Source organism: Falco biarmicus, chromosome 2 (assembly GCF_023638135.1).
Source record: "Falco biarmicus isolate bFalBia1 chromosome 2, bFalBia1.pri, whole genome shotgun sequence".
Lineage (NCBI taxonomy): Eukaryota > Metazoa > Chordata > Aves > Falconiformes > Falconidae > Falco > Falco biarmicus.
This window is the reverse complement of record NC_079289.1, coordinates 31,158,074-31,171,678: the sequence shown is the minus strand read 5'-3', so window position 1 is coordinate 31,171,678 and position 13,605 is coordinate 31,158,074. Positions and strand designations below refer to the sequence as shown.

At 38.0% G+C, this 13,605-nt stretch overlaps 1 protein-coding gene across 22 annotated transcripts in view; it reads right to left on the bottom strand.

Annotated features, from left to right (window-relative positions):
* Nucleotides 1-1,021: 1,021 nt before the first annotated feature.
* Nucleotides 1,022-13,605, bottom strand: part of LOC130144957 (RCC1 and BTB domain-containing protein 2) — a 34,491-nt gene continuing 21,907 nt past the window's right edge. For 21 of the 22 annotated variants that reach the window (XM_056329260.1, XM_056329263.1, XM_056329268.1 and 18 more), the window contains 5 exons: nt 13,175-13,365; nt 9,008-9,134; nt 5,816-5,952; nt 5,061-5,191; nt 1,022-1,491 (listed from right to left, as the gene is read on the bottom strand). In XM_056329260.1, coding sequence (XP_056185235.1) covers nt 1,351-1,491; nt 5,061-5,191; nt 5,816-5,952; nt 9,008-9,134; nt 13,175-13,365 — 727 coding nt within the window. In that variant the 3' untranslated portion in view covers nt 1,022-1,350. Of the gene's footprint in view, nt 1,492-1,695; nt 2,222-5,060; nt 5,192-5,815; nt 5,953-9,007; nt 9,135-13,174; nt 13,366-13,605 lie in introns of those variants that run through there. The other variant, XM_056329269.1, reaches the window with a different exon arrangement.

Here is a 13,605-nt window from a genome sequence, read left to right as displayed (position 1 = left end):
CTTGCCACCTCCATTGTAAAATACTACAAAGGGCACTTAAAGCCACTTCACCCAGTCAAAATTTTTAAAAAAGTAGTAATTTCTCAGGGTTAATTCAACGCCTATTAGAAAATTCAAGTAAGTGCTTCATGAGCTCAGCATATTCTGCAATGGGGCAAACCTCCCTCTGTGCCACGCTAGGTGTGGCTTCACCATAACAGAGTCGGTCAGAAATTAGTCTACTCTACCTCAGCCATCTGGTGCCCTCAATGATCAGTGATGAGAGCGACGTGTCTGGACGGCAACTCCTCTCACCTCAAACAGGCCTGCCTCATGGCACTGACCGAAGAACTTGAAACAATGCATTTGGACAAGGTGTCCTTATTGCCTTGTGAAAAAGACTGAGTGTCACTCTTGGATTTAATTGTAAGACCCATTTTACCACTTCAGAACTATCTTTTTCTCCATTTATCTTAAGATGATCTATCCGAGGATCGATAGTAAGACAGGAATTAACAAACTTCAAGTGGAACTTCCCTTCCCTTGAGATTTTCTTTGGGCTTCATTTTGTTGGTAACAAGCGACCAGATGGTTCTCTCAGTACCAAAACACATAGCACAATAATTCAAGTCCAGAAAAAATACTGTGAATGCTTCCTGGCCCACTGGGGTGCCAGGGAACATGCTTCATGTAATGGAAAGTAAGAATCTTTTCATTCTGTCTAGAACAATGGACATAAGCACCAGGAATGCAAAAACGTAATATCCAGTTGAAACACTTAATGGCTGATGTATTTACTCTCCAAATAAACACCAAGACATGTTCTCTTACTAATCAGAAAGCCTCTCATCCTAAAGAATTTATATTACTTTATCATATGTTCAGAAAACCAAGTTTGTATCTTCATTGGATGATAAACCAGGCAAAAAGAAGCCCACTGGCATATTAACTTAGTTTGGTGATAGAAGTATACTAAGGAAGTTTCAGCAGCACACAGGTCACTCTCCCATAAAATCCAAATGCAGATTGTTTAAAAAAAAAAAAAAAAAAAAGAAAAAACCCAAAAGCTTCAAAACAGACAGAGAAGATAATGATAGCTTAGATTACTTGACCAAGTGCAAAAGTCTTGTTACTGCATTAGACTCCTGCTGTTAAATTCTGACTGTTGGCAATGAACTCCCACCGTACACCTATGCTGTAGCCATCCTTACAGAACCTATATGTTAGTGGACTTTTACGCATTTCCTAAGCTGATGGACACAGTCTGTCTTTCCAAACCTTTGCACATTCTGACCATGGATAAGCTCTCCAAAGGACAAGTATTTCTAGGACGGAAGAGGACATGCTCTGCAGCTTGGTGGTAGTCAGACTTCAGTTTCTGAATGCTCCCACTCTGCTTGCTTTGCTAATGAAGTTTTTCAGGAGGTCATGGTCCATTTCTGCAAAGCCTTGAGTTTGTGTGACAACAGTTAAATGGTTTATACAAAATCTGAAGCAGAATTCTTCCAAGTCCTAGGAACAAATGGAGTTAACTTGTAATATGAATGACTGGTAGGAAACTTACTATTTTTACTTTTCTGTTTCACATCTGTCATTTAATTAGCAGAGAGTATACCAGATTGTTCACATTACCAATCCCCTTCAGATCACAAATAATGACGAAATTTGTTAGTACAAACTATTCAATAAACCACCTCGGGGGGGGGGGGGGGGAAGAGTAGCAGCCATCTAAATCAACTATATGACTCCATCACATTTACTGAGCTCGTTAGAAAAATTATTAGTATAAGTGAACCCATCAACTTTCCCAACATACAACCACTAGCGCATCAGTAACTCTTTCCTTTTCCTTCCTGCACTGAATTCAGTAGTGGTCTTGTAAAAAACAGCAGATATCCTAGTATTGCTGAAAATAAAAGCAAAACATGATGTAATATTGCGTGACGCTTGCTGAACACAAACTGGATGTGGGGATACGTGTGTCTTCCGTGGCAAACCTAGGAATTGTGTCCCCCTGTCTAGGAACTGGGAATCCAAAATAGCAAAAATGATTCTGTCTTGTCCCAGTCTTGCTATAACAGGATGTTCACATGTTCAGCATAGGATAGGTACAAGCCGTTAAGCCGCACAACCATGACTTCACACAGCCAATTCTGCCCACTCGCATTCCTCACAACAGCAGCAATCCTTCTCTCCATGCACTGGGTCAATCCCCTGTAGCCGGTTCTTATGCAACAGCTTGCTGTTAAAGGAAAATTAATTACTTTCTGCAGCAAGCAGAGCTGGAGCCAGCAGCAAGACAAATCTCAATTGGCAGTATGATGCATGATATATAAACTCTTCAAGGGTTACAGTAGAAAGAGGTCTCTCATTCCACACCAGTTTCATTCTATGTTAACTACGTAAACATTGCAGCCAGGGATTAATAATAGAAAGCAATTTAGCAGAATAGCTTTACATTTCCCTTTGAAACCTTTTCCTTAGATTGAATGTTTCAAGTCTATTGCCCCTGTCAAGATGCAGCTAAAGCTTTAAGAGAGGCCAAGCAGCATAAAATATCCTTTAAAAAGAAATAAGATAGCAACAATGCATAGAAGTACATTGTATCTCTCATCAAAATACTGGAAAAGCAAGAAAAGGAATGAGAATAGAAGAAGAAATAAAAATTGTAGACTATCAAAGACAGTGACAGCTTAAGTTTCAGCAGACCTCTGAAATGCTACTGCCAGAACCTGGGTTGTTTTACAGTCAATGTGTAAATTTTTACACTAAAAATGAATAGCAGCTGCCTTTTCTGGTACTGATCTATGAAGAGAACCATAGATACCATAAAATCCTGGTCACTAATTTTGCAGTTTCAAGAAATACTGGCTTTTAATTCTGTTACATGGAAGATGATCAATCTAAAATTTTAAAGCATATTTGTGATACACACTACAGCAAATGACTTGTAGCAGCAACTCTTTGTATTTTCTGAGGATAGGACAAAATATTTTCAAGAATTTTTAGTCCTAACATGCATATAGCAGCTAAGTCAGTCTTCAGTTTATTTGATATGTTAATGGCAGATGACACAGCACTATAATCTTTCATTTCCAGTTTTCACATTTAATGACAAAAAAAACAACCCAATTCTGTCTTTTCAAACTTCCAGAATACTAGGCCTCTTTCATAATCTTTCTTTGAACAGTTTTCTACCAAAGTGCTGATATACTGCACGTGGTTCTCAAACAGATTTCTGCTGTATTAATGTAGTATGCTAAAAGATCCAGGCTTACTTCACAATTCCTTAGACAGAGACTGTGCTGCGTTTTCTCTGAAGCAGTTCTACGATACCCCTTCCCGAGCTGTGGGTGAAGGGAGGAGGGCAACAATGCAGCCCTGAGTTTGGCACACGCTGTGCCTGGGACAGTTGAACCAATCCATCATCTGATGACAGTGTTAAAATGTTGCATGTTTTGAAATAATACTAGGTATACAGAGTAAACACTGAATCATAGAAGGAAGAGGAGGGTAACGTATGTTTAGTCATCTAGCCAAACCCTTTAATGGTATTTCAGCCATATAAACTCTAGTACTTTGTCCAGGCTAGTTTTACTATTTCACAATACACCTAAATGTATCTTTAACTGCTCTTTAATTACTTCACCTGACACAGGGCAACTAAAGGTACTTCTGCTTTGAAGATGTTCAAAACTGTTGAAAAGCTTGTAAGAGGAGAAACTCCAGAGTAAACTTCTAATGAAAATTTCTGCTGTTAGGAGAATAAAATCATTGGGTCTTCCCTGATACGCTCGGCTTCTACCACTACAACACATTGAAAGTACTATTCCTCTTTGCCTCAACTGTTCATGCCTTCCATTACTGATACCGTGGTTACAACTGCCTTAAAACTGGCAGCTGATAATCTCATCTACTGATGTAACGATACCTTCTCTTTCAGTTCACAAAAGTCACTGACTTCTGTCCTCCTCTCTGCAGTTCCTACACAAATTCATCTCATTAAGTACACGGCCTCCACACAGCACAGACTACTGCAACTTTAACTCAGTTTTGTTTCAGTCCCTTCTTTCCACTTTCATCCTGTACCTGGAACCGTTTATCAATCCATTGTATTACACTTCTAGCCTCTCCTCCTTTAAAACTTCATCCTACGTTTCATGGCCAGGCAAAAGAAAAAACCAAGTATTTTTAAAAAACATTGTTACCAACTACATATTTTGGCTTTTCTAATAGGTAATCTTCTGTTTGGCTATGTTAGTTTTATTCTTGTAAAGCAGAAGAAATCTTGAACAGAAAGATGAGGATTTCTCAAGTAAGATGCTCAGTTATAACAACAGCTACTAAGTTTCAAATACATATGCAGATTTCTTGAATAATAAAACCCACCACATCATTATTTCCACAATCAGTATAGCACTAAGAAGTTGAAAAAAGCAAACTTTAAGGTATTTGTCTGTTTACAAAAAAACCACTTGCAGTACTACTGGTAACAGGTAGAGTGCTAGTGAAATTTTCCAGACCCAAGGGCATACCAGATGACAGGATATAGGGAGAGGAATAACAATAGGTAATTTGTTGTATGTCAGTATGATTCATTGTAAACAACATGGGATAAGTGGATTTTTTTTTTTTTTTTTTTTTTAATATAAGCACAAGCCTAAATAGGAAGGGACTTTACAGGGCAATTCTCCCACTGCCTGTGTAAAGGGGGGTACCAGAATGACTGTACCAGACAAAATGATCAGGTGGAGAACTCCGGAAATGAACGGGCAACGCAAAATCCAAAGGTGGAGAACTAAACGGCGATGATAAATTTGCATGCCATGCTGAACTGTGCCAGATGACAAGGCAGGAAGCAGATTAAGAGTCCCGACTCACAGGTGCAAGCCAAAAGGGTCAGGAAGAAAACACTAGTAGCTGCAATTTTTTATAGCTTAAAGAGGGGAAAACAAACATCTGAGAAGCCAGAACAGGAAATTGCGGTAATCATGCCTCATCAGTCAAATGCAGTTATGTTTATATTAAACAGTTTAATTTCTCAGAAAACAACTGTTTGTCTGAAGAGAAGTCCTCCTTACCTGAGCTTCATACTTGACAGCGGCGGAAAGAAGAGCAATGGCATTCTCTTCACAAATGCCTTGTTTGATCGTTTGCTGGCAAAGCTTTTTCAACCTGTTTTCTCTATACAGTGTTGCCAAATCCAGCAGTCCTGTGAAAATTCACACAGCTTTAACTATCCTGGCGCAAAACATACCAATTTCTTTTCAAATTGATCAATTACCTTATTGTTTTAGGCTGAATTAATCAAAGACCTGTTCTATTTTTTTTCTCTCTAGATGATGTGTACATTTTTAAAGGTCCTCAAAAGACATATCAGTAAGGGACCCTTTTATTACCATGCAGGTGTTCCGTCATCTTGTTCACTGTATAGGATCTCATTCTAGGTGTCAGTTAGTGACTAACATCCTCTTAAATTCATGCGGGGAACAGCTCCCTTTTCAATCATGATCAAATCACCATAGCAACTCAAACAGAAAAGTTTTAGGATGGCATTATTGCCTTTTTAAGGAAAAAAAAAAAAATAGTCCTTAATATGAGAAACAGGGAGTTTTTTGAACACTTTTCATCTTTGACTTTACTGCATCGCCACAACTCATTCTGCTTGGGCATGTTTCCTGCTACTGCATTCCTTCTTCCTGTCACTGCTAAACTCAAGATTTAAGTGCTAATAAAATGAAAATTAACAAGCCGTGCTTTCCTCATTCTGTTACAATACACAAATTGAACTTTTCAGAAACAGTAACCTGGAGTTATTTCCATTTATAGCAAATACCTATTGCATCTTCAGGAGGCAGCCTAATGTTGTCTGTATACAGGTATTCCAGGAAGGCTCGGTAAACAGGATAAGAAAATTCACTCATTTCTATAATTTCATCATCATTATTCAATATGGAACGAAAACGTTCACACCTACAAAACAAGAACAAAGACTGTATACTGTAAAGAGTTAAGCTTGAAAGATGAGTTGCACCAAGAATTTGGTAAAAGAATAATCATCAGTCAGTCATAACAGGCCAAATACAAACCCATAAACTCTAGTTACCCGATTTCTTGGTTTGAACACGTTCATTTCCTTAAGCCTTATAAGGCTTTTAAGCCTTATACATATATATAAAATTCAGATTTTACCTTTATTTCTGTTACTGATGTTTTATGTTAGGCTCCATTTCTCCTTACAGTATTTTTAAAGGATGGTCCATGTGTTTTTGATGTAATTTTCTTAAATATATTCTACTTTAACTATGAATTCTATTACCTGGCTCCCAACAGATAAAGTTCACAGTTAATCTAGACAATTCTCACATTTCAACATGCTTTCCCCAACATGATCTAGTGAGGAAAGAAATTATTATTATTTTAGGTAGCATTTATTCCAGTGCCAGAGTCCATACACAATTTAGCATTAGATTTAATCATTATACTCGAGGATTAAAATATTTAAAGCAAAGACACTCTCACCCAGATCTTTTATCAGCTTTTTCTTGTAAGTCTGAATACTTTTGTGACAGACAAGGTACAGACAAGAAAAAAGCACTGCCTTTGATAGCTGTACTCTGCAACTTACAGTTCACATTAACTTACAAGTCATTGTAACTTACTGCTCCCTAAAAAACCCCACTGTAATATTTGCATTTTTTTCAAATTTTTTGCTGATGTAAATGAACATCGTCATCTCAGATAACTTTTCCTACAACAGCTACAATGTAATTGGACTCTTTTATACTGCACTACTTACTTTCTAACTCTCCCACCACGTCAGAATTCGCTTTTCTTTTACTAAAACTTTTATGTAAAAGGTAGGTTGCTTTCCTTTTAATGTCTCTGGGACAAGTCTATGCCATAAAGACAGCATAACTTAAATACAAGTGAAAAACAATTATTTGTTTTATTAAACTTCTTCACATTTGCTTTTACTGGTTAAAGATTTTTTCTTAGTATTTTATTTTGTTATTAAAATAAATAAATTTCAAGTCAAATGAATAAAGAATTTAAAAGTTATTATCTAGCTTCCACCACATCTTTTACCACATTCTGGATTTGGAAGAGGGAGACTAAACCCATTGCTTTGTTTCCCAGAGCCTCATGTTAAATAGTGGTGACTGTGCTATCCATCCAGCTGTGGAACAGACCTTGGGAACAATCTGTTGCACCAGTGCCGCCACACAAAAGCAAAAAGTCAGAGAGAAGGTGGTAAACATTGCTCCCTTAAAAGTAAGTAAATAACTAAAAATCAGCTGGTACTCATCCTTCAGTTTGCAAAGTACCTTGGAGTGACTTATCCTTTGGAGTGCCTCTCTCCCTTCTATTTCTGAGCAGAGACAGAGCAGACACCTAAATCTGGCTGGCTAAATGCAGAGCAGACAAATCCCATGGACATACTCTTACATATCTGCTTCTGCAGGCAGTATGTTGCTGGGGCAGCCTCTTACTGAGCTGGGTGTTGCCCTGCCATTTCACCACCATCACAAGCAAATACTACCAACAATATGATCTAGTTAAACAGTAGGCATAGAACAAGATGGAAAAAAAGTCTTCGTAAAGTAATGACTCTGTAATGAAAAGGAACTTTTACCAGCACTGCATGGATGACAACGCTCTGGAACAGGCTGAATGCTGCAAAATACCATTTTAAAAACATTATCCGCTGATAGTTGCGTCATGAGACTATAAGGCTTAAAGGAAATATTAATTTTACAGATTGTGCCCGATGCTTTATTATCCCTGCATGTTATTTTGATAATGCCATACATTTAAATCCATTTCAGAATTAGACACATTTGCTTCCCAGAATGCCATATAACCTGAGAAAAGCAGAACAAGAAAAAAGAAATAAGGAAAAGGTACAAATAGTTTGATTATCAGGAAAAAGAACTTCAGAAACATTTTGGGGATACACAAGATTTGAAGTGGTATCTGATGAAGGACACGTGGTGTTCCAAACAAAGAGGTAGACTATAAGCTAGAGTGTAATATACAAGCAATGAAACCAGAGAAGAAAATAGTAATACAGGTAACTAGAGTAGTAAGAAAAGAGCAGAAAAGACCAAAAAAAGGGAGGCAAGAATTAAAAAGAAATGTTAATTTTATGCGGTAATATACAAGAAATCACCAATGGAACTCAGGAACAAAAGTAGGAAGACAAAAGTGATGATGAGCAGGATGAGATAGCCAAGTATTCTGTGAAAGAAAATAGCAAAAGTTATTCTAACAATGAGGAGGGTGGAACAGAAGCAGTTAGCAAGTCAGAAGAGATCTAAAGCAGTGTCTCTAGAATATCCTAGTAGAAACTGTGCCAGCAATAACAAACTAATCTCTGCATGTTAATAACAATGCGATTACTCTGTAGAACTGCGTATGTCAAATCTCACTGTAAAGTGTTAAACTGCAAAAAGCTGTAAAGTCAAAATGAGAAGCCAGCTTAAAATTCAAAGTCATTGTTAAGAAGGTTTAAACCAAGTAGGCGACAAAAAAGGAAAAACAAATACAATCTGAAGAGCATCTGTAGAAATTGCTGAAACAACTGAAGGGTCCTGTGAAAGGAAAGAAAGGCAAAAATGAACACAAACCCTTCAAATCATCCTAGTGGAGGAACCCAAACATGTAAAGGAGGAAAAACTGATTCAACTGGGAAGGCAGCAGAAAGAAATGAGCCTTTTCCTCAGCAGGAAAAGGTTTTTAGAAATCAGGGTCAAGACTGTTCAGGTGGCATGAAGGAAGATACATGTCAGATGGAGCAAAGTGATGAAAAGGCTGGTAGTAGCCAGCATGTTTGGTAAGTCCAAGCAGCAAGGAAATGAAGAAGAAAAGAGTAACAACGAAGAACAGCAGGTAGCAGGTAAACCCCTTGGCTGAGGGAGAAGGAAGTTTGTAAGAATAAGTCAAAAATTTTGAGCAGTAATGACTCAGGACAGTGGAGTACACTGTACAGTTTAGTTTATATTTAACTCTACAGTTTGTTTCTTACCTAATTTTGAGAAGAACTTTATGAACATGAATGTATTTTCCATCCACTAGAACCTTCAGGTCTGCAGTTTCAGGGTTGTCAAATTCCTTCTTTAATGACTGGGCTACTGTTAGATGGTCATCAGGCTCTAGAAAAGGGGAATTAATAGTCATACAGGTATCTCTCATGATAACATCCTGGGTATCTGTCAGCAATTAACACTCTTAATAAATACGACATCTCTTTAATAAAGACTAGTAAAAAAACAACTCAGCAGACAATGTGTTCAGTATGAAACCCCAGAAAAGCAAATAAATGGCAGCTTTCTTCAGTCCTTACTAGTTTCCTACTCCAAACAAATACTGCTACTAAAAAAAAAGTAAGTCCCATTCCTCTGATCTATATAAGGCCAGGAAAAAAATGAACAGTCTCAGAAGTTTAATGCTGCACCTGATAGCAAATGCCATCAGTCATTACTGGGTAAATTAATCTAAATGCAAAGTGTTAATTATAAGATACCCAAAAAGTCAATTAAAAAAAAAAACCACAATACGATTTTCTAAAATACTCCCATGAGAAGACAGTATCTTACAGCATAAATAAAGCTATTACATAACCAACATATTGGTTGCAGTGAAACTGCCCAGCACAATAACCCTAAAAGTAAATATCAACAGTTACATGTCTATTCAAAAAGCGTTTTCCATAGACTTATGGTGTTAGAAGCACTATGTGAATGTCTGCATATTCATGTTTGTCATATGTATGTATATCCTATGTTGCACTTGACACTTGCCATTATAAAGTTACTAGACAGCCTTGAAAAGTCATCCGTCGTCTGCATAAAAGTTTTTTAAATCCTGAACTGTTTCCAAATCTCCCATCATATTTGGTAACCTCAGAGAACTACCTTCTTTAATATTACTAAAGTTAAACCGCCCAAACCTCATTCTGAACCGAGAAAACATTTTGTCTTCTGACCATATAAATACACATCAGTGGTTTATACAAATTTTGTGGGTCAGTAATAAGACTTCCTCTACAGCAAATTACATAAATGCTAGGTCCTGTAACCTACCAAGCTAGAAATAAGAGTAGTATTCTGCTGGAAATGGAAAAACCTTCACCACAAGCTCTACAAAAAACCTCAACAAACACAGTTTGATATTGTTACACTTTGTTTAGCATGGTATTTTTCATTTCATTTAGATGTTGTCAATTATGTTCAGGTATACACAATTAGGGCAATAATCATCAAAGTATCTTGATGTTGAAAGGAGTTGGGGGGTGGAGAAACCCAATGTAATGATAAAAAATCCTTCTGAAACAATGACACTGTAAAAGACTGACTGTTCTTATTTTGTACAGTGCGGTTTATTTACTCAGACCTCTGCTATCCAAGTAAGTTATAATTTTAGCCACCAATGCAAAGCTGAAGCTCTTCTTCAAAGTTAACTGGCAATTCAGATGTCCACCAATACACGTTTCCAGATGACTTCTACAGCCAGCAGAGTTAAACTGGATATAGTGGGGTTCAGTTATGAAATTCTCAAGAGAGAATGATAGCTGTTTTTATTTGTTACAGCAGTGAAGAAGGGACCAGAGGAAGGAAACGAAGAGGCAGTTTACACTGACAAGGCACAAAGCCAAGAAAAATCCTTAGCACCCGGTACTAAGAATTGTAATAGAAATGTTAGAACTGCCACAAACAGAACGAATGTGAATGCATAGATGGGGAAGTGCCAGACAGACAGAAGGGCTGTAAGTGACAGATGTCCACAGCACCTAGTTCACCAGATGTTAAGATCCCAGGATGCAGCTGCCTGATGATTCTAACCACATGTAGATCAGGAGACAAACATCAGTGAGTCAGTCTTGACGCCTTGCCAAGGTGGGACAGGATGAAGAGACTAGTCACTCTCAGCCCCTAGAGCGTGCAAAAAGGCACATCTGAAACCAGCAGAGAGTCACCTAACTAAAATGAATCCAGAAGACATGATGAGGGCCTGACAGCCAGCATCCTTTGTCCTGTGTCATCACAAGGAACTCTGCTCAGACCACCTGAACACATTTTTCAGTGCCAGGATGCTGGACAAACCACTTGGCACATATCAGAACGTGGGTATGAAAGTGCATCTGAAATGAGTTTTGTTTAAAAATAAAATAACGTTTTCCTCCTGTAAGGATTCACCTTGTGCTTTGGTACAATGTTGCTACAGTGTTGCAACATTATTTCCAAAGGGACCAAGAAGTCAAGGTCAAAAAAAACAAAAACAAAAGGAGCCACTACAGTCAAAAACAAGTCCCAAGATGTGAAGCAGTGCAGGGAGGCAGAGTGCATTATTCACAGTGACAATGAAGGTGAGGATAAAAGATGGGCTGGGAAAGAGTCATAAATGTAGTCTTAACCATGTGGTGTTGAACTGAGTGAATATCTATGAGTATTAATGAGCAATATGCTTATTATAATAAATGGTTTACCTGGAATCTTCAGCACAAAGGTGGTAATTACATGAATGAGCATATATAATAACACTCAGGATTCTTAGCTAACCTAGCATTTCTGACCTAAAATAGCATTTGTAGAAGATAAGAAAAGGTGAATTTGCAGAAAGGAGTACTGAAAAACTGTAACACAGTCTGTCACACTTAAGCAGTTATCTCCTCTGTGAGGAACGAAATAAGGAATGATGTGGTTTTTGCTTCCCGTCTTCCTCCACTCTCCTTTGAAAAATTCCTTAATACTCTGCACTAAACTGAGAACAAGAGGCAAGAGAAAAAGTAGAAAGGAAATTCTTATAGTATGAAGTACTATTTTAACAGGGCAAGAAGAAATGGAAGCTGAATAACCCCAGAACCCTGCTAATGTATGTAGGATACATGTAACTGAATTTGTTATTAAGCTACATATACTAATAATGTCCCATTTCCTTCATAAAAATACCCAGTTCTTATGGAAGAAAATTCTGAATAATATACTACAGATACTCTTATGTGGAACTGACAACAACACACACATATTTACATGGAATGAACAACCTCATTGCCTGAGATTTTAATGCAGTAACACAATTTACATCTGATCTAGTAGTAGGCAAATATTAGGAATATTAAGAATTTCCACAGTTATCAAACATATATCTTACAGTTCTGAACAAGACACCCTAGAAAGCACAAGTGCCTCAACCTATGTGGGTCTTCAGACTGTGCCCTAAAACATGAATTCTGGTGAAGCAGTTTCCTGACAACAGGATTCTCCATTTAATTGTCTAGTCTCTCAAAGATGAAATACAAATACTATTAACAGAATTTCCTTACCTTGGTATCCAGAAAACACCGAGGAAACAAGTGTTCTACAATGGTCAGACAAAAGCATACAGCAACACAAAAGCTATTGCAAAGGCAGTACAGAAGTGGAATAGAAGCATGATGGACTCAGTACAGCTCAAACTACAAATTACAAGTTGCTTCATTCCAGCATTTAGCATAGGCTCCCAGATGATACCTACAAACAACCCCAAGAATCTCACCTTTGATTAGGTCAGCAAAGCCAGTAACTTAAGTAGCAACCCATACAGAATTGAATTTGAGGCTGAGGAATGAGCTCTCCATTAGTGCTATATACTTAACACTTTTTAGTCAAGACCAGCAAGACAAACCTTAATGTTAACCAAATATCCGAGATCCAGCAACCTGTCTCTTCAGAAGTGCAGGTCATGATCACTTGTGATGAGACTAAGTGCCTGTGGCCAGTTCTGAACACGGGAATTTGGCTCCCTCATTTCTCAGTTGTCTACTAAAGGGCATCAAGGAAAGCTGCAGGGTTCCTAAATGTTCTGCATGGCTCCCTCAAGTCTCCCAATTTAAACTCAGTTTCTCCACCCATGGCCACTTCACAGCAACATTCAGTGGTTATACAAAAAAAGAAACCTCCCCAAACCCAAGGCATTTCCCCACAGAAATGAACTACATCAATAAAACAATTGTTTAGCACTGCCATCAGGCCTTCGCAATTTTTACAATTCCATATTGCCAATTACACATATGTAACATATGATTATGATTATGCTTCCCAGTGTATATTTTTGCAAGAAATTAAGATTAGACTTCCAATACACGCAACTGTTTTATGTACTAATGATTCTATTTAGAAGATGTCAGAACAAAAAAAAATACTTTTAAGCTCACCTACTGACAGCAGACGCCACATAACTGCAGGAGTAGCAAAGCAAGCAAACACATCATCAGTGCAGGCAAAGTGAGTGAGGTGGGGAAGGATCACTGACTGCCCACGGCATTGGCCCCACATGTACACCTGGCCGCTCTGGGTCTTGGCAGCTGACGTGTGAGCAGAGTGGCAGGCCGCAATCTCTGTAACTCTGAATTTACAAGCAAACAAAGAAAAAGGCAAGTCACTCTCAGAAGTGAAGCTCACTACCTCCTGTCTTCCTCTGTTGCAAAACAGTTGTAAGCATGCATTTCCAATTGCAAGAATGTTTTCTTATCATACGTAGCAAAATTAAAAGGGCTATCAATGTTCCTTCAAGTGGCACGTGCTCAACGTTTCTCAATGAAAAAGCATCTTGGGAGTGGTAAGACACTGTTGCAGCAGAGCACTG